The 18,886-nt window shown below is 41.2% G+C and overlaps 3 protein-coding genes across 10 annotated transcripts in view; all 3 read left to right on the top strand.

Annotated features, from left to right (window-relative positions):
• The window catches only part of hoxc10aa (homeobox protein HoxC10aa), an 88,138-nt gene that overhangs the window by 11,569 nt on the left and 57,683 nt on the right, over nt 1–18,886 (top strand). The gene's annotated exons all lie outside the window — the stretch shown is intronic.
• Nucleotides 1,059–3,330, top strand: hoxc9aa (homeobox protein HoxC9aa; the record flags this gene model as incomplete). The annotated part of the gene is given in 2 exon segments (NM_001139526.1): nt 1,059–1,796; nt 2,880–3,330. Coding segments are annotated over 2 exon segments (789 nt in total). The 5' UTR covers nt 1,059–1,255.
• hoxc8aa (homeobox protein HoxC8aa) lies at nt 7,728–11,499 on the top strand. 2 transcript variants are annotated; one of them, XM_014135538.3, is made up of 2 exons: nt 7,728–8,488; nt 9,825–11,499. In XM_014135538.3, the coding sequence occupies exons 1-2, from the start codon at nt 8,059–8,061 to the stop codon at nt 10,145–10,147; spliced, it is 753 nt and encodes a 250-aa protein (XP_013991013.1). In that variant the 5' UTR covers nt 7,728–8,058; the 3' UTR covers nt 10,148–11,499.

The raw sequence follows: 18,886 nt of genomic DNA, 5'->3' as shown, positions 1-18,886 counted from the left end.
TATAGAGACATACAGATAGGCCTGGCTGAGATGAGAAGTACACGTTCTGAAATGCACATTTTGTAGGCTATTGTTAGCCGCAGAATATACACAGACTTCTGCTCTATAGGCATACATGACAACAAAAGGCTTATGCTGGGATCAGAGATCAGCTAATACCATATTAGTCTTACAAAAGAAGAACGTTTATTCGTCTTGCTTCACGCCTTCATCTCTAGCCTGATTATTCCTTGAACCAATGCCTCCTCTCCTCTGCAGCATATAGTCCCCCAGTCCAGGTCGTTGCTGTCCGTCCTCAACGGTCCAGTTTGATGGGACTTGTCCCACATGGACAGTGTTGCTTTTATGTTAAGATAGGAACTCGACTGCAGTTTTATTAACGACAAGTTTATGAACAATCAAATGGTCCTCGTAAAAATTTATTGAAGGACATAAAAACATGCACGGCCGGCCACTTGCCGAATATACCGCTGTAGTGTGCAAAGTTTCAACCATCGTAGTAGTTTCAAGCATCCTCCTTATATCTAAAGCATACGAACTCAATTTTGGGAAAACATATCCCCATAATGCCAATTTGTAGTCCGTGCAAACTGTTTTCTTGTTCATATATAACATGGCCTAAATTACAAAATCGTAGACTATCCAATATTATCCACGCGGTTCATTGGAATATAAAAAAAGTAGAGTAACTATCTTTTCCCGATAAAAAAAGGAATACCGTTATACAATGAACAACGCAAAAGAATAAAACGCCTTATGTGTTAGAGAGCGAGTTTAATGATCTATTTTACTACTTAATTATGTCTATACGCGCATAAAACTGGACTACAGAGATTACGCACACTAGACAGAGATTGATTACATCAACAAATAGTGCCTGCGATTTCAAACCTAGCCAACCTTTGTCTGTTTTACGATATATTTGACTATTTTTACTGATATTTTATCAACGTCAGGATAGAATACTGTTGAATTTACCTCTAATGCATCCAGGGGAAAACAATATGATATGATATGAGGAATATGATTCTATAAGACAATATATTGTGTAATGCTATGATAACTCGCGCATTGATCCACTGTGCAATTTTTGTGTGGCAAAATATAATCACGTGTTGCTAAGGCAGCCAATTGCAGCTGGGGAAGCTTTGAGAAATAATTACCTGCGTTGATTGTTCTATGGGTAGATAAAAAAAAAAGTACACACACTCCATATAATAATCGGATGCATGTACAAGAGAACGGAACCATCGACATGTCGACCACGGGTCCCATAAGTAATTATTATGTGGATTCCTTGATACACCATGAAAGCGATGATGTTCTTGCGGCTCGATTCTCGGCTCCTGTTTCGCACTCCACCGGCCCTCGTCCAACGTCCCTTATACCGGAGTGTGGTGACTATCCGTCCTGCAGCTTTTCCCCGAAACCACCCGTGTTTACTACCTCTTGGGCCCCTGTTCACTCCCAGTCCTCAGTGGTTTACCACCCATACAGCCACCAACCTCATTTAGGAACGGACTCAAGGTATGTGCGGTCATGGCTAGAGCCGATCTCGGGGACTATGTCCTTCCCTGGCTACCCAGCCAACGGCAGACACTATGGGCTGAAGCCCGACGCCTTCCAGGAGCATCGAGCCGGTGACTGCCTCGCCTCCAACGGACGCAACTACACGGATTATCTCTACTGCACCTCCGCTGACATTCGAGAAAAGAACCAAACGAACATCCCTTCTCCCGAGACCGAGCTTTTGGCTTCCGGAAAGCATAAAGACGAGAAGCCAGAATTAGACCCAAGTAAGTTCAAGCCCCTTGTTTTACAACCGGGAATGGGGGGAGGGGGGGGGGGGGGGGGTGTTTGGATGAGATTCTGTCTGTGTTAATTGCATTTGGTTTAGAGCTGGTCTATATTGTCTCTTTCCCATAATATGCTCTTTCATTCATCTTTTCTTTCCTCGACTGAATCTTCTCTACTATGGAGCTACGTTGAGGAATTATAAAGAGACAAACGCTAGTAGGATTGGGCTATAAAACGACGAGCAGGTTATAAAATGGGTCTCAAAAAACAAGTCTGATACAGCCAATGTGGACGTTGTGAATTTATAGGGACACTGAATGTAAAATGCTCGCGTCTAAAGCAAATAGGTAACCTATTTTATGTGCCAAGTACTTCAACTTTGATCATAATTTTAATCTATTTTGGTGGTCACCATGGTTTATGCTAGTATTTTATGTTATGCTAGTATAAATCTCCATAAATTAAAAAAATACACTAACTTGAATTAACTTTTAATGATAATCTCAATGGGATATTATGTTGCTATATCAAGCGTCAAGTATATCCAGTAAAAGTGGATATTCTCAGAAGAAACACCAAAGAGAAACCATGATAAATAACTATCATTGCAACACGGGAACAAGTGGTGTAGCCTATGTGTTGGCTTTATGTTGTCTGTTGTCATAGGCTAAACGTTTTCCAGTTCAAGCCAAATTCAGGTATAACGCCAAAACAACTTGAGGAATGTTAGCAACATATTCGAGGGACTTTCACTACTGACTTGTAAAGGCTTGAACCACAGGCCGTTTTATGGGCCTATAAAGTGAATAAGCCCATTGAGTATTTTACGACGGCATTTCTCAGAAGTCCAAGAAAGGGAAAAGCTGGAAGAGCATCACTAAATGTTGTAGATAGGCCTAAATTTGACGTTTGTTGCCAACAGCATTACATTTGCTGATACATACAACTACTTTATCTGGAGATACACTCGTTTTGTACTGGAGACCCACAGGACAAGGCTATAGTCTAGGGCCATTGTATGATTGTTGTTTCCTTTGTCATTGCTTCAAGTTTATTGCTGACTGATAATGTGTTATTTGCAGATAACCCAGTGGCAAATTGGATTCACGCGCGTTCTACAAGGAAGAAGAGGTGCCCTTATTCAAAATACCAGACTCTCGAACTTGAAAAGGAGTTTTTGTTCAATATGTACCTTACCAGAGACCGTCGATACGAGGTGGCAAGAGTCCTCAACCTCACTGAGAGGCAGGTCAAAATATGGTTCCAGAATCGGCGGATGAAGATGAAGAAAATGAACAAGGAAAAAACCGACGCCAACAAAGAGCCATAATAAAGGAATGGTTACAAAAACGGCAATATACAAAAACAAGCATCAAACAACAGTAAAATAACCACTATTGCCATGGACAACAACAAAGATAAACCAAAATACATTATGCTCACTTCTTAATGTTGGATTTTGGGTTGGATTTAGTTTTTGCATTAACCCCACCTTCCATGTTTGTTGCTAAATATTTTTTGTTTTATACCTTCTCCTTTCTTTGTCCAGTTTTAAACGAACCCCATTCTATGAAAATAAAACATTCTGCACTTACTTTGAAGATACATGTATGTGTTTCTTTGTATACGGGACATTTTAATTCATGATATTTTGGACAAATTAAAAACTGCCCCGAAGTAGGCCTATAAGAAAGAGAATACTTGAATAATTTTAATTTCTTCACTCCATAATTTATGATGTCCCTGTGAATGTTTCTTGCTATGGGTGTACTAGCACATTTTATACAGAAAGAGAACATTTGCCGTCTTAACAAAATGTCTGTCTTGCGTCTATGTGGTAACGTAACCGTTTGGTCTACCTATTTGTGCATTTCATATTCAGTTGATTGTATAGGCACGTTTCATTCATTACATATGTGAAGATATAGGCCTACTCAAATATAAACATTATCACGAGGCTCTTGTGTTTTCCGTGTTTCTTTTCAGACCTGTCTCCAAGTAAAACAAACGTAACTATGCATGCGATCTTACTACCAATTTAGATCCATATGTAGAACAACATATTGGAACTTAAAGCGCACATTTGTGGCGCGTCAAATGGCCAATGCATCGACTAATGATGTCAACACAAAGGCAACACAAACCGTATTTGTGTTAATCAGGAGAGAAATACCTGTCAGAAATGAACCAGCCCAATTTCCCTGCACGTTGGGTGGAATATTGGAAGCAGATGGAACGTTTCCTAAAGCTCTTTCTAGTATTTGCAAGCAAATCAGAATCTTTAGACTACCACTCTTTAGTGTGGGTTCTTTATTCTCTCTCGAATAGATTGGTGTAAGTTCGCCGACACGTCAAAGTTGTTACTAAATATGATTTCACAAAACGTTTGTTTTATATTGTGTTGTTTTGATACAAATTATATTTGAACGCATCAATTTAAGGTTACCACTTGGTATGCACAGGCCACCACATCTGTCCACAAAGTACCACAGCGAGTTCGCATTGCACTGCGTAAACATCAAAGACACAGCCTATAAATCAAAATGTAGTAGTAAAATGTGTTATAGAACAAATAGGAAACAGTCATTACTCATATTTTGGAAAAGAAATAGACATTTATTTCGTGACAAAAACCGCAGAAGACAACTTAATATAAAAAATTGGCCAATGTGCCTGTGTCGTCACTGTCCTAGCCATATGTGTCACGTGTAATCATTTATTTTCCTAAGCAAAAATACTAGCAGCTGCTTATGAAGATATTATTATATTTCGAACCTTTAACCATGCTTTGAGGCTCATTTGCGTGTGCGTGAAGCTAAGGAAAAAGTAGTTAGGCTAGCAGGAATTCTGAATAAATCTTGTAGCAAACGCTATAGGCATAGTTTAAACCAACTTCCTCATTAGCGAGAGAGTAATTATAATTAATGAATTGTAAGAAACATATTTCGATCCATTCGTCTTGTTTGAAAGGTAACGAAATTAAAGTTTCCTAATGTAAAAATAAATTCACGTCTGGCATTTGTTTCCTGGGTTATTGGCCTAAATTGCCTTTTTGTGATGTTGAACAATATGGACAGGATGTTGTAATTTCAAAGCCCAATCCAGTGTATTTCCGCACAGGACAAAAACGCTGAGTTTACAGCCCAGTTGGAGCTCGGTTGTTTGTCTCAAATGCAGACGAACAAAGCAAACCCGACTAACTGGCTAGACGTCTGGGCTAAATTACTTTATGGTTTTAATGGTGGGACTGTGGGTGATGGTGGACTCGTTCAAAGGGGACTTGCTACAGCTAGTTTGACTGTTGGGCCCACCGCAAACAAGCCTGCTGCCTTCCCCCTGGGCAGGTCTCTCTGAGCACGGGAGAGTGGGCTATATGACCGCAAGAAGACAGAAAAGCCTGTTCGTTATCTTAAAACAATCAATATGAAGAGAATGTGAAAAAGTATTCTGAGTGTGTCTACTTAAAAGCAAACGCAAAAATATTGTAGGCCCTACAAGGATATAGTTTATTTGACAGATCGTAAAATACATTTTCAACACATATTTGTGCTCCTATGTTGATTATGTATACGACTGCATATATTTCTCCCTCATGTAAGATACGTCGATTTGATGATAGCATGCGTGGTGTAGATGAATGTTGGTGATCGAACTCAACACTAGATGACACTGTTGACCGACTGTACTGCTTTGTGCTGCTGTGCAGTGGCCTTGCATGGTGCAAAAAAACAGGGAGTAGGCTAGGCCTATGTCTATAGGTCTACTGATGAAATAAATGCAGCTTTCGTCATTCATCACGTTTTTTAATAAAAAGGGTTGAACGATGTGATATAATTGACTGTCTCACTTGTGTAGGGATGGGTACAGAAGGCATAGATTATGATTTCGTTTAACCTTTTATGCGCTTGTGGGGAGCCTATTGTACGCTATTTGTAGGATGGGTCAAACCAAAAATAACCCACATTTCCTATTCACACATGTTATGACCTTTAACATTAGTAGAACATACAAGCCTGATATTTGTAGTTGACTAGAGTTGGTTTGTATACATGTTAATGAAATATCATTCATTATGCGTGGTTATAAACTCATCAAGCTTTATGAATAGGAGCTAACATTAGCCTAATCGATTAGGTTGGTTCTGCATATTTGCATCAACATTGAAGGCCAATTAACATTTGGACAAACATTTCAAAAACATAACATTTTTCACCTTAAGCGCAATTGAAATCACTTCCTAGGCACGGTTTTTATGGCGGTTGTGTAGTCTAGTTTTTCTCTGGAGAGGCGTGGACCTTGTATCAGCCACCACATACTTAAGAGAATAGCAGACATTTCCGTATAAAAACAATGTAGGCCTATCAGAAAACATCTTCAAACAAGTCAAATGAACAAACGGAGAAAGGATTTACTTCTACAATTGATTGACAAATAACACTAAAGGTTTGAATAAGCATTACCCCTAATAGTGATCTAACACTAATACCAGATCCTAATAAAAACGTATGATAATAATAATATGCTAATAGTTATTATGATAATAATGTTGTTAACAGTATTTATAGGCCTACATCAGAAGCATAGTATTATAGTCTAATAGTAGCCTGTCAAAGTGATGTTTTTTAGTCCCTTTCAGTGCTTTTGTTGTTGAAACAGCAATCAGCATATTTATAGACTGTTACAAGTCTGTAAATGTTCTCTGTGGGCCTTTCATATTTTACGATGACGTGTAAAAATCGTCAGTAACACCACAAAACCAACACGAGCGCGCATTCAGGGAGAGGCCCCCATGCTACAACGAAGCTATACACAACTGAAAGAAACACCGAGCCATCGATATCTCCGCTGAAATAATGAGACATCTAATGTAGTCTAATGTAACATTTTATTAACTGAACGTGGCAGATGTACTACTTTTGCTCATAGGTTAACAGGGTCAGTCGAGTGAATCGGGTATACAGGCCTCGTTTACGTTTGCTCATGCCGGGGTTTCATGGCCTTCTACAGTTTAAGTGCGCAAGGGACTGGTAAAGCGCTTATAGTTAGTAGGCTGCATAGCTCAAGTATGATAAACTAAGCGCTAATGTTGAGCGACAAGGGTTAGACATTTGAATGGGTTTGGGATTTTGTTAAAGATGCCATTATCATTATTAGTTCCATGATCATTATTAAAGCCTTACACATGCGTAGTTATATGTGCTAGGCCTGGCCTACTCGTTTATAGTTATATAGGCCTTTATTTTTTGTTACCCTGTCATAAATAGCAGGCAGTATAGGGGGATCTCAAGCAGTGCTATTGTGTATTTATGGTAGGCTAAGCTAACAGCTAACAGCATCCCTTTTAAACCATTATTTGATATAAGGAATGGTTCTCAAACTATATACACGAGGTTACATATGAGGACTTTAAGAACAAAGCCTTTTTTAATGTATTTGTCATATAGCTTTACAGGGGTGGACTGGACCAAATTTCGGCCCTAGCATTTCTATCAAACCGGCCCATTTCTATCAAATCACGTTGAAGCCCATGTCCTATTTTTTTCTACCAGGCCCCCACACTGGCCATATTATTTTCCTTGAGGCCCCCATTATTAGCCAGATAATACAAAAAAATCCAAGTTAGACAGGCCCACTGGGCAAAATATGGTCCAGCCCATCTGGCATTTGCCTGAAATGCCAGATGGCCTCTCCGCTCCAGTAGCTCTATGTGTCATAGTAATTTGGCCACAAAGATAACTTGAGAGTTTTCACATGGTGATCATAGGCATCATATTGAGCTCCTTTTTCTTGTTGTAGTAGAATCTATCATGGTGTATGTACACGCTGACCGCTTGGGTAAAAGATGAGTTGGGGGGGGGGGGGGGGGGGTTGTTGGGAGGGAGGATTAGGGTGGGGGTGGTTGGGTGGGTGGGGAGCTAAAAAAAAAAAAAAAAAGGAAAAAAAAGAGAAGCGCTTGTGACTGTGTCGGCGGAGCAAGCCAGCTATAACCTTAACACATTTCCAAAGCACACGCCATGAGCCGGATTTGAGGCTGAAAAAAGGAAAACTACTGAAGATAGTGAGAAAAACTCGATGAGAAGAGTGTTGGAGCGCGAGAGAGCTGCCTGAGACTGTCTGTCCAAACGGGCAGCGTTTCTCCATCTAGTTCCGGTTTGTCTGTGTTCTGTGTGCGACTGGGAACCTAAACAAAAGGCTGCCACAATCCAAAACGGGGATATTCTACAACGAAGAAACCTTGCCTTGTTTAATGCAAACTAAACAATGAGCTCATATTTTGTTAACCCTCTTTTCTCCAAATACAAAGGAGGCGAATCACTGGAGCCAACTTACTACGACTGCAGATTCCCACAAAGCGTTGCCCGCAGCCACACGCTGGTCTACGGACCCGGGGCAGCTGCATCGGGCTTTCAGCACCCTTCCCATCATGACTTTTTTCACCATGGGACCACGGGGATCTCCAATCCTGGATACCAACAGAACCCCTGCGCGCTGGCTTGCCATGGAGACGCAACGAAATTTTATGGATATGAAGCTCTTCCGAGGCAACCGCTTTATGGTACCCAGCAAGAGGCAAGCCTCGCGCAATACCCAGACTCTAAATCCTCTAACGGCTCTAACCCCGGAGAAGGACAAGGCCACTTAAATCAGAACTCGTCTCCTAGTATTATGTTTCCTTGGATGAGACCTCACGGTTAGAATTATTTTGTGTACTTTATTTCCCATATATGCGAGTAACTATGTGTGTTTGTGCGCAGTGTGTGTTTGTGTGCGTGCTTGTGCGTGTGCCTGCGTGCGTAAAAGCAAAAGAAATAATAAGGAATGGAGAATGTAGCCCTTTATTTATTGCGTTTTAGTGCAGCAGAATATACAGGTCAATTGACTACATAGCCATCGCGAGTATATACTATAAACATTGGTTTTGCAATCTCATATCTTATATAAGGTAGCCTGTAATATTAACGTATAAGCTTCTAACAAACAACTATAGTTATCATGTAATAATAACCCCCCCCCCCCCCCCCCCCCAAAAAAAAAAAAAAGTTGTCTCACTTGACAGAGGTATTGGTGATAAAGATAATGTTTTTTCTGGAGAATATCTGTAATGACAAAAAGACAGAAATCCGGCTGAATAAAACAGTTATTTGAAGAACCTGAAGTACAACTTGTCCCCATCCCCTGCCATCCTAAATTAAATAGAAACCTACTAAACGGAGTGCCCAAACATTGTATGACCAAATTGTTACTGTAACAATAAACGATTTGTAATGCAAATATCCTACTTTGCTTCTAAACGTCACTATTCATCATGCTATTCATCTCTTCACATGTCCTTGCCCTAAACCAAGCTAAAAAGATAATGTAGGGTGTGATAGAATTGATCATTTAACACTTCATGGACTATCGTTTCAAATGTTTTTAGTGTTATCTTAGACAAATATTTTAGGCCTAAAGATACTTCCTCCGCAATCTGCAGAAGAACGTGTATCTATTGTGTGTCTGTGTGTGTGTGTGTGTGTGTGTGTGTGTGTGTGCGTGTGTGTGTGCGTGCGCGAAAGACAGTGTGTGTGTGTGTGTGCGAAAGAGAGAGAGAGAGTGTGTGTGTGTGTGTGTGTGTGTGTGTGTGTGTGTGTGTGTGTGTGTGTGTGTGTGTGTGTGTGTGTGTGTGTGTGTGTGTGTGTGTGTGTGTGTGTGTGTGTGTGTGTGTGTGTGGTTGTGAGTGTGTGAATGTGTGTGGTTGTGTGAGTGTGTGTAGTGCAGTTACCAGTTACATAATGAAAAAGTAAACGTTACTAAACAGATAATATTTCATTTATACTATAAAATAGTAGACATATGGGAATATACTACATTTAGTTGTTTTTCCATTGATTTTAAAATATTAATGCCGCCATCAAATTAACTCAGGAAAGTCCAGTCTGTGTTTTTCATTCAGATGATCAAATTACTGTAGTCCCAGTATTAATATGTTAAAGACAATATCTAAGACATATGAGCTAACCTTGCTTACTATTTCATTTAAGCACCAGGGAGGCGGAATGGAAGGCAAACCTACAGTCGTTACCAAACTCTGGAACTGGAGAAGGAGTTTCTCTTCAATCCGTACCTGACACGCAAGCGGCGGATCGAGGTGTCCCATGCCCTGAGTCTCACCGAGAGGCAGGTCAAGATATGGTTTCAAAATCGGCGAATGAAGTGGAAAAAAGAAAACAACAAAGACAAGTTTCCGGGCCAGAGAGGAGAGGCCGATGCCGAGGCTGAGGCTGAGGAGGAGGGCAACGAGGACGGTGAAGGGGAAGAGGGGGAAGAGAAAGAAGCGGAAGAGAAAGAGAAAGAGGAGACCAAGGAGTGATTTTATGGTCTTTTTATGGTTATATGGCAGAAAATGGGAAAAAAGAGGAACCATATAGACGATGAAAGGAGAGAAGGAGGCAGAGAGCGTCAACTTTATGGCCACTGTTTTATTAGTCAACAAGGGAAAGGGAAAAAAGATCCCACAGATATTGCTGACATACTTATGTATGTATTTCTCCCTGTTCACGATGCGTTATATGGATGCAAATTAGTTATTTTGTCGTTTTTTACTTTTCCTTACAACATTTACATTCGGAAAAATTGCATTTAGAATTTATACGTGATCTCTGTATGGGTTAAGTTTAAATGCATGTTTAATGGAGTAGGCTATAGGCCACTTTAGATAAAATCTGATTTTTTTTATCAAATACATTATGTAATCTCCTAACAAAAGCATAGCCAAACAAATACACATAGGCAGACAGGGCAAGGTCCAACAAAACTTAACCAATGCCAACTAATCCTGTAAATAGAATTCAAATTCACAATGCACAAATAGTTGCCATTTAAAATCGTAATCAAAATGTAACTAAACAATATGTTTAATGTTCAATGTCATGGCAGCAGTGTGACTTCCGAGGAAATAACATTGACTTGCAGGCCCATATGTAAAACACGTTTTATTGATCGTTTCATTTTTTTTGTATTATACTTCATTGTCATTTGTGGTGAATAGCCAAGACAAGGATATTTAGCTCTTACTTCAGATATGATTTTGGTAGGATTACCAGGGACATGCAATCGTTTTAAATCCTTAATGAAGATGCTACCTAAACCTGGGGAAATTGCAATAGAGATTTCTAAATAGAGATTTCATATGATATTGTTTTTATAGTGTTATATTAACGTTATATTATTAAGTTATGTATTATTTACCCAATATATACCTATGCTTGTTTAAGACAATTTGTGAGTCTTAGGAAGACAAAGTTAGCTCAAAGCCAAGTAACCGATTTGGCAAGATTGTACCAGGGCACTACCTACTAAAACAGAACTTTGCCTTTTACTGAATTTGCATTCCATAATAACGGCACTGCTATGTTTAGACTAAAACCTATATTTCCCCCAACAACTAAAACTGCCTATAGAAAACGGACATGACTGTGTATGATAATAATACCTGCTACAATTAGCCTACAAGGATTTTAAAAAGTAAGGAGTGTTATTTTAATGTGCTGGTGATATTAGCGTAGTTTTTTTGCACTGAATATAACTTAATGTACGTCTTGTTATATTATTGATGTGAACAGTATGCTCGTTTGCTGGTGTTTCTCACGCGAAAGACGGAATTGTGTATCTCCGCCATTGTTGTTAACGTAAAAATACGAATAAACAAGATGGCTCACCATCGTTCCTTTTCTTTTATGGAAGTAAGAACTTGTTAACTGAATGACTGAATGACTGAGCATGTCTAGGCTACTGTTTCTATGCTGTATGTCTACGCTACAGGGAGCTACCCACCATGTACATACGGTATCTATGCCCTACAAAAGCATTTTAGATAAATGACACACGATCGATTGTTAGAGTGCCGATAGCCATTAGACGTTAGATCTGATGCAACTATTGACAGTCATGGTAACATTTGACTTGAAGTTGCACTTGCAGCCTCGAATATTATTCCATCGTGTGCCTCGTCGATGACCAGAAGCTTCTCGGTGTCACAGGGCGACTGCAGAAGTTAGGCTATATGGAATGCAATAGGATACCACGCGTAACTTCTTTCACAGTGTAATGGTGGAAACAGACAAGTCTGCACCCCATTAGTCACTGATATAATTACAACGTTGTTACATATAGTTACAATGTTATCACCACAGCAATTGAAATGATCAGTTACTATGCCGTTTGTGGCTACTCAATGTGACCCAAGTAGTACAATGGTTTGATAGATTCTCAAAATGATTTAGAAATATGTCACTCATATTACAAATTGTTTTGAGAGATAGTTCTCCAGTACCATGTACAATCAGATGTGTTGTTTTATAGGTCTGTTGGAAACAGTCAACAATCTCAAACAATTGTCTAATGTTATTGATATCAGTTGAAGCTGTATCAATGAGTATCTATGTCCTGTTCAAAAGCAATCATACTATCTAATGACAAGTTGACATTTAGTCTTTGACGTGACCTTATATAAAGTACATCCCTGAAATTAATTATGAGGCACAATACTAGCTTTTTTTAGGATAAGGAGAGCCTCACGTATGATTTATATTAATTATAGTATTGAGTAAATGGTGAAGTTGGCTTCAGGGGGGGATTATAATGGACAAAGGTATGGGCCTGTTTCCCTGCACACCCTCTCTTCCCAGCCATGTTGCAGCTGCAGCAGAACATGTCATATAGTGGTTGACCATTAGGCGGTGCAAGCCAGTAGTTTGGCCAATGATGCCTATTTGTCTATGTTAATACATAACTTAAAAGAAAAGAAGAACACTTATGCTCACTGCACTTACTGAGGTTAAATATCATCTACGGCCTCAAAGCCTTCATCAGAGCTTTCAAATAGATAAACATTAGATACATTTACACATTCCTACATACACTATGTATACAAAAGTATGTGGACACCCCTTCAAATTAGCGGATTCGACTATTTCAGCCACACATGTTGCTGACAGGTGCCTAAAATCGAGTGCACCGCCATGCAATCTCCATAGACAAACATTGGCAGTAGAATGGCCTTACTGAAGAGCTCAGTGACTTTCAACATGGCCCTGTCATAGGATGCCACCTTTCCAACAAGTCAGTTCGTCAAATTCCTGCCCTACTAGAGCTGTCCGGGTCAACTGTAAGTGCAGTTATTGTGAAGTGGAAACGTCTAGCAGCAACAACAGCTCAGCCGCGAAGTGGTAGGCCACACAAGCTCACGGAACGGGACCACCGAGTGCTGAAACGCGTAGCTCGTAAAAATCGTCTGTTCTTGTTTGCAACACTCACTACCGAGTTCCAAACTGCCTCTGGAAGCAACGTCAGTACAAGAACTGTTAGTCAGGAGCTTCACGAAATGGGTTTCCATGGCCGAGCAGCTGCACACAAGCCTAAGATCACCATGTGCAATGCCAAGCATCGGCAGTAGTGGTGTAAAGCTCGCCACCATTAGACTCTGGAGCAGTGGAAACGTGTTCTCTGGAGTGATGAATCCAGTGGCGGTCGGTGCCATTTAAGATGAGGGAGGACATTTTTTTTTCATGAGCATGGCTGTATTTCTATTATAGCATATTGGATGACCTTCATTCATATTGCATTCACCCAGTTCAATGTTACATAGATAGATTTAGGCTACTACATAATACATATGTTTTCCATATTCCCATCATGAGGTTGCTACAACCTAGCCTATGATTGAAAGTTTACAGCACAGGTCGAGAGAAACATTTGAGGTGACACATGGACAGACAGTGACACATTTTTCAACAGAATCGGCGGAATTAATACTCCCCTGATCATTCGTAGATGCAGTTGACTTTCATAGCAGCCACGTTGTATTCCTTCTCGCATCTATGCACTCTCACCTTCTCACCTTTTCCCTTTGCTTGTGGAATTTCATTCACAACACATCAGCTGTATGTAACCAGGTGAATAAACTTTTCCAATCCAAACCATATCATAACCGCTACACACAGCCTATATCGTTGTCAACATATTAGCTGAAGTAACGTCATAGTCAACATAGCTAATAGAACTAACATTCAGAAATGTTACAGTGTATAGTCAGTAAGCAGTTTAGCAGTTACACCAGTGGCACTGGTGGCAATAAATTAGAAAACCAAAAGCTTAACTTGAAGAGTTTTGTGTGTTGTGTTGGATTGTCATAGCCAGCTAGCTAACATAGATCCCTCTGTTTGAGCAGGGTGTTTGAGTAGGCTAAAGTAGCTAGCTGCATTTGCTAGCTAAGTAAGTGAAACTGAAATTGAAAATATTAACAAAATCTCTTGCTTCTCCTTCATTTTTGAAGAAATTAATTTGTTCAAAACTGATAAACTATTTTCTTTCTCTCTCTTTGAGACAACTACTCACCACATTTAATGCACTGCAGTTCTAGCTACCTTTGATTTGGTGGGGAACATGTCAGTTCATGCTGCAAGATCTCTGATAGGTTGGAGGACATCCTCCAGAAGTTGTCATAATTACTGTGTAAGTCTATGGAAGGGGGTGAGAACCATGAGCCTACTAGTTTTGGTATTAAAGTCAATGTATCCAGAGGAGGACGGAAGCCAGCTGTCCTTCGGCTACACCATGGTGCTACCCTACAGAGTGCTTTTGAGGCTGAAGTAGACCTTAGTTGCAAAACAGTGTGTTTTAATCAATTATTTGGTGAATATATTTACTATTTGTTATTTAGTATTATCATGTGAATATATTTAGTATTTGTTTTATCTAAAAAGGATAACCTTTTAAATGTTGACAATTTTATAAAAAAATCACTGAGGAGTCACACTTCACTCACAAATCTGGGTTTGGCGGATGCCAGGAGAATGCTTCCTGCCCCAATGCATAGTGCCAACTGTAAAGTTTGGTGGAGGAGGAAAAATGGTCTGGGGCTGTTTTTCATGGTTCGGACTAGGCCCCTTAGTTCCAGTGAAGGTAAACGTTATACGCTACAGCATACCATGACATTCTAGATGATTCTGTACTTTCAACTTTGTGGCAACAGTTTGGGGAAGGCCCTTTCATGTTTCAGCATGACAATGCCCCCGTGCACAAAGCGATGTCCATACAGAAATTGTTTGTTGAGATCGGTGTGGAAAAACTTGACTGGCCTGTACAGAGCCTTGACCTCAACCCCATCAAACACCTTTGGGATGAATTGGAACACCAACTGGGAGTCAGGACTTATCGCCCAGCATCAGTGCCCGATCTCACTAATGCTCTTGTGGCTGAATGAAAGCAAGTCCATGCAGCAATGTTCCAATATCTAGTGGAAATTCTTCCCAGAAGAGTGGAGGCTGTAATAGCAGCAAAGGAGGGACCAATTCCATATCGGAATGAAATGTTCTACGAGCAGGTGTCCACGTACTTTAGTCATGTAGTGTAAATACATTCAGAAACAGGTTTTTAGACATTTTTGCTCATTTATAAAAAATACAAAAACTGAAATATCATATTTACATAAGTATTCAGACCCTTTACTCAGTACTTTGTTGAAGCACCTTTGGCAGCCTCGAGTTTATAGTCTCGAGTTTATAGTCTCTTGCTTGGCACAACTGTATTTTGGGAGTTTCTCCCATTGTTCTCTGCAGACCCTCTCAAGCTCTGTCAGGTTGGATGGGAGCGTTGCTGCACAGCTATTTTCAGGTCTCTCCAGAGATGTTTGATCGGGTTCAAGTCCAGGCTCTAGCTGGGCTACTCAAGGACATTCAGAGACTTGTCCTGAAGCCACTCCTGCACTGTCTTGGCTGTGTGCTTAGGGTCATTGTCCTGTTGGAAGTTGAACATTTCCCCCATAGTCTGAGGTACTGAGCGCTCTGGAGCAGGTTTTCATCAAGGATCTCTCTGTACTTTGCTCCGTTCATCTTTCCCTTGAGCACTGTCAGAGTGACCATTGGGTTCTTGGTCACCTCCCTGACCAAGACTAAGCTAAGGACCCTGGGACTAAACACCTCCCTATGCAACTGGATCCTGGACTTCCTGAAGGGCCGCCCCCTGGTGGTAAGGGTAGGTAACAACACATTCACCACACTGATCCTCAAAACGGGGCCCCTCAGGGGTGCGTGCTCAGTCCCCTCCTGTACTCCCTGTTCACTCATGATTGCATAGCTAGGCACGTCTTCAACATCATCATTAAGTTTTCTGATGACACAACAGTGGTAGGCCTGATCACCGACAATGATGAGACAGCCTATATTGAGGAGGTCAAAGACCTGGCCGTGTGGTGCCAGGACAACAACCTCTCCCTCAATGTGATCAAGACAAAGGAGATGATTGTGGACTACAGGAAAAGGAGGACCGAGCACGCCCCCATTCTCATCGACGTGGCTGTAGTGGAGCAGGTTGTGAGCTACAAGTTCCATGGTGTCCACATCAACAACAAACTATCATGGTTCAAGCACACCAAGACAATTGTGAAGAGGGCACAACAAAACCTATTACCCCTCAGGAGACTGAAAAGATTTGGCATGGGTCCTCAGATCTTCAAAAAGTTCTACAGCTGCTCCATCGAGAGCATCCGGACTGGATGCATCACTGTCTCTCAAACATCTCAAGGATGATCAATGGAAACAAGATGCACCTGAGCTCAATTTCGAGTGGCATAGCAAAGGGTCTGAATACTTATGTAAATGTGATATTTCATGTTAAATACATTTGCAAAAATGTCTAAAAACCTGTTTTTGCTTTTTCATTATGGTGTATTGTGTGCAGATTGCTGAGGAATTGTTTTAATTTAATCAACTTTAGAATATGGTAGTAATGTAACAAAATGTGGAAAAAGGAATGTGGTCTGAATACTTTCCGAAGGCACTGTACATAAACAAACAATCGAGTTGCAGGAGATGTATCGCCACTCACTACCTTCAGAAGAGGTCAGGTTTACAGACTGCTTCTCACCTTATGGTTATACAGACTGGTTTCGTAGAGACAGCAGTGACTTACTTCAGATTTATGTGTGACCACGTGTGGAACATTGGAATTTAGATGTTAACTCCATAACTTGAATATGGAGTTCAGCCAAACCACAGTCTTCTGCGTTTGGACCATTGGGTTATGGACAGGGGTGAACTGGCCTTCTGGCATTTCAGGCAAATGCCATATGGGCTGGTCCATTTTTAGCCCAGTGGGCCTGTCAAACTTTATTTGCTCTGTTCCCATCCCCCCTCAGACACAGACACAAGCACACTACAAATTGGGAAGAGCACATGGTCAGCCGCAGTGTAGCATGCCAGGAGCTAGGTAGGCCCAGGACTCAAACCTTTGGGCTACCAGCATTGTGTATGCATGGGGTGAATGGGTCGTATAACCTCAGCAAAAAAAGAAACGTCCTCTCACTGTCAACTGCGTTTATTTTCAGCAAACTTAACATGTGTAAATATTTGTATGAACATAACAAGATTCAACAACTGAGACATAAACTGAACAAGTTCCACAGACATGTGACTAACAGAAATGGAATAATGTGTCCCTAAACAACGGGGGGTCAAAATCAAAAGTAACAGTCAGTATCTGGTGTGGCCAGCTGCATTAAGTACTGCAGTGCATCTCCTCCTCATGGACTGCACCAGATTTGCCAGTTCTTGTTGTGAGATGTTACCCCACTCTTTCACCAAGGCACCTGCAAGTTCCCGGACATTTCTGGGGGAATGGCCCTAGCCCTCACCCTCTGATCCAACAGGTCCCAGACATGCTCAATGGGATTGAGATCCGGGCTCTTCGCTGGCCATGGCAGAACACTGACATTCCTGTCTTGCAGGAAATCATGCACAGAACGAGCAGTATGGCTGGTGGCATTGTAATGCTGGAAGGTCATGTCAGGATGAGCCTGCAGGAAGGGTACCACATGAGGGAGGATGTCTTCCCTGTAATGCACAACGTTGAGACTGCCTGCAATGACAACAAGCTCAGTCCGATGATGTTGTGTCACACTGCCCCAGACCATGACGGACCCTCCACCTCCAAATCGATCCCACTCCAGAGTACAGGCCTCGGTGTAACGCGCATTCCTTCGACGATAAACGCGAATCCGACCATCACCCCTGGTGAGACAAAACCACGACTTGTCAGTGAAGAACACTTTTTGCCAGTCCTGTCTGGTCCAGCGACGGTGGGTTTGTGCCCGTAGGCGACGTTGTTGCCTGTGATGTCTGGTGAGGACCTGCCTTACAACAGGCCTACAACCCCTCAGTCCAGCCTCTCTCAGCCTATTGCAGACAGTCTGAGCACTGATGGAGGGATTGTGCGTTCCTGGTGTAACTCGGGCAGTTGTTGTTGCCATCCTGTACCTGTCCTGCAGGTGTGATGTTCGGATGTATCGCTCCTGTGCAGATGTTGTTACACGTGGTCTGCCACTGCAAGGACGATCAGCTGTCCGTCCCGTCTCCCTGTAGCGCTGTCTTAGGCGTCTCACAGTACGGACATTGCAATTTATTGCCCTGGCCACATCTGCAGTCCTCATGCCTCCTTGCAGCATGCCTAAGGCACGTTCACGCAGATGAGCAGGGACCCTGGGCATCTTTCTTTTGGTGTTTTTCAGAGTCAGTAGAAAGGCCTCTTTAATGTCCTAAGTTTTCATAACTGTGACCTTAATTGCCTACCGTCTGTAATCTGTTAGTGTCTTAACGACCGTTCCTCAGGTGCGTGTGAATTAATTGTTTATGGTTCATTGAACAAGCATGCGAAACAGTGTTTAAACCCATTACAATGAAGATCTGTGAAGTTATTTGGATTTTTACGAATTATCTTTGAAAGACAGGGTCCTGAAAAAGGGACGTTTCTTTTTTTGCTGAGTTTAATACTGCAGTGTTGGAGACAACAACAACAACAGGAGAAGTCTGTTTCTCCCATATCTTGAAGAGAGATTTGATAAATATCATTTTTGTTTACTATGAGCAACTCCGGTAAGGTGTCTAATATCTTTGCTATCGTACACTGTTGTTCACCTGCCTTAATCTAATTTTCTAAAAGAAAGATAAAATCACTTTAGCAGAGCTAGGTTATCAATTTTCTTAGCAATCTCCCCAGGCAAACTATCGTAGGGCGGTGGGGCTAGAACATACATATACATACACATACACACACA

The sequence above is a fragment of the Salmo salar genome, chromosome 13 (genome assembly GCF_965601325.2).
Source record: "Salmo salar chromosome 13, fSalSal1, whole genome shotgun sequence".
Classification (NCBI taxonomy): Eukaryota; Metazoa; Chordata; class Actinopteri; order Salmoniformes; family Salmonidae; genus Salmo; species Salmo salar.
The sequence above is the reverse complement of the archived record's forward strand: the minus strand, read 5'-3'. Positions and strand labels throughout refer to the sequence as shown.

What these genes read in the sequence shown, in the direction of transcription:
- hoxc8aa (XM_014135538.3), top strand. Translation starts at nt 8,059, where the DNA reads ATGAGCTCATATTTTGTTAACCCTCTTTTCTCCAAATACAAAGGAGGC. An exon ending in TCCTTGGATGAGACCTCACG is followed by an intron (nt 8,489 to 9,824) that starts GTTAGAATTATT and finishes TTTAAGCACCAG; the next exon opens with GGAGGCGGAATGGAAGGCAA.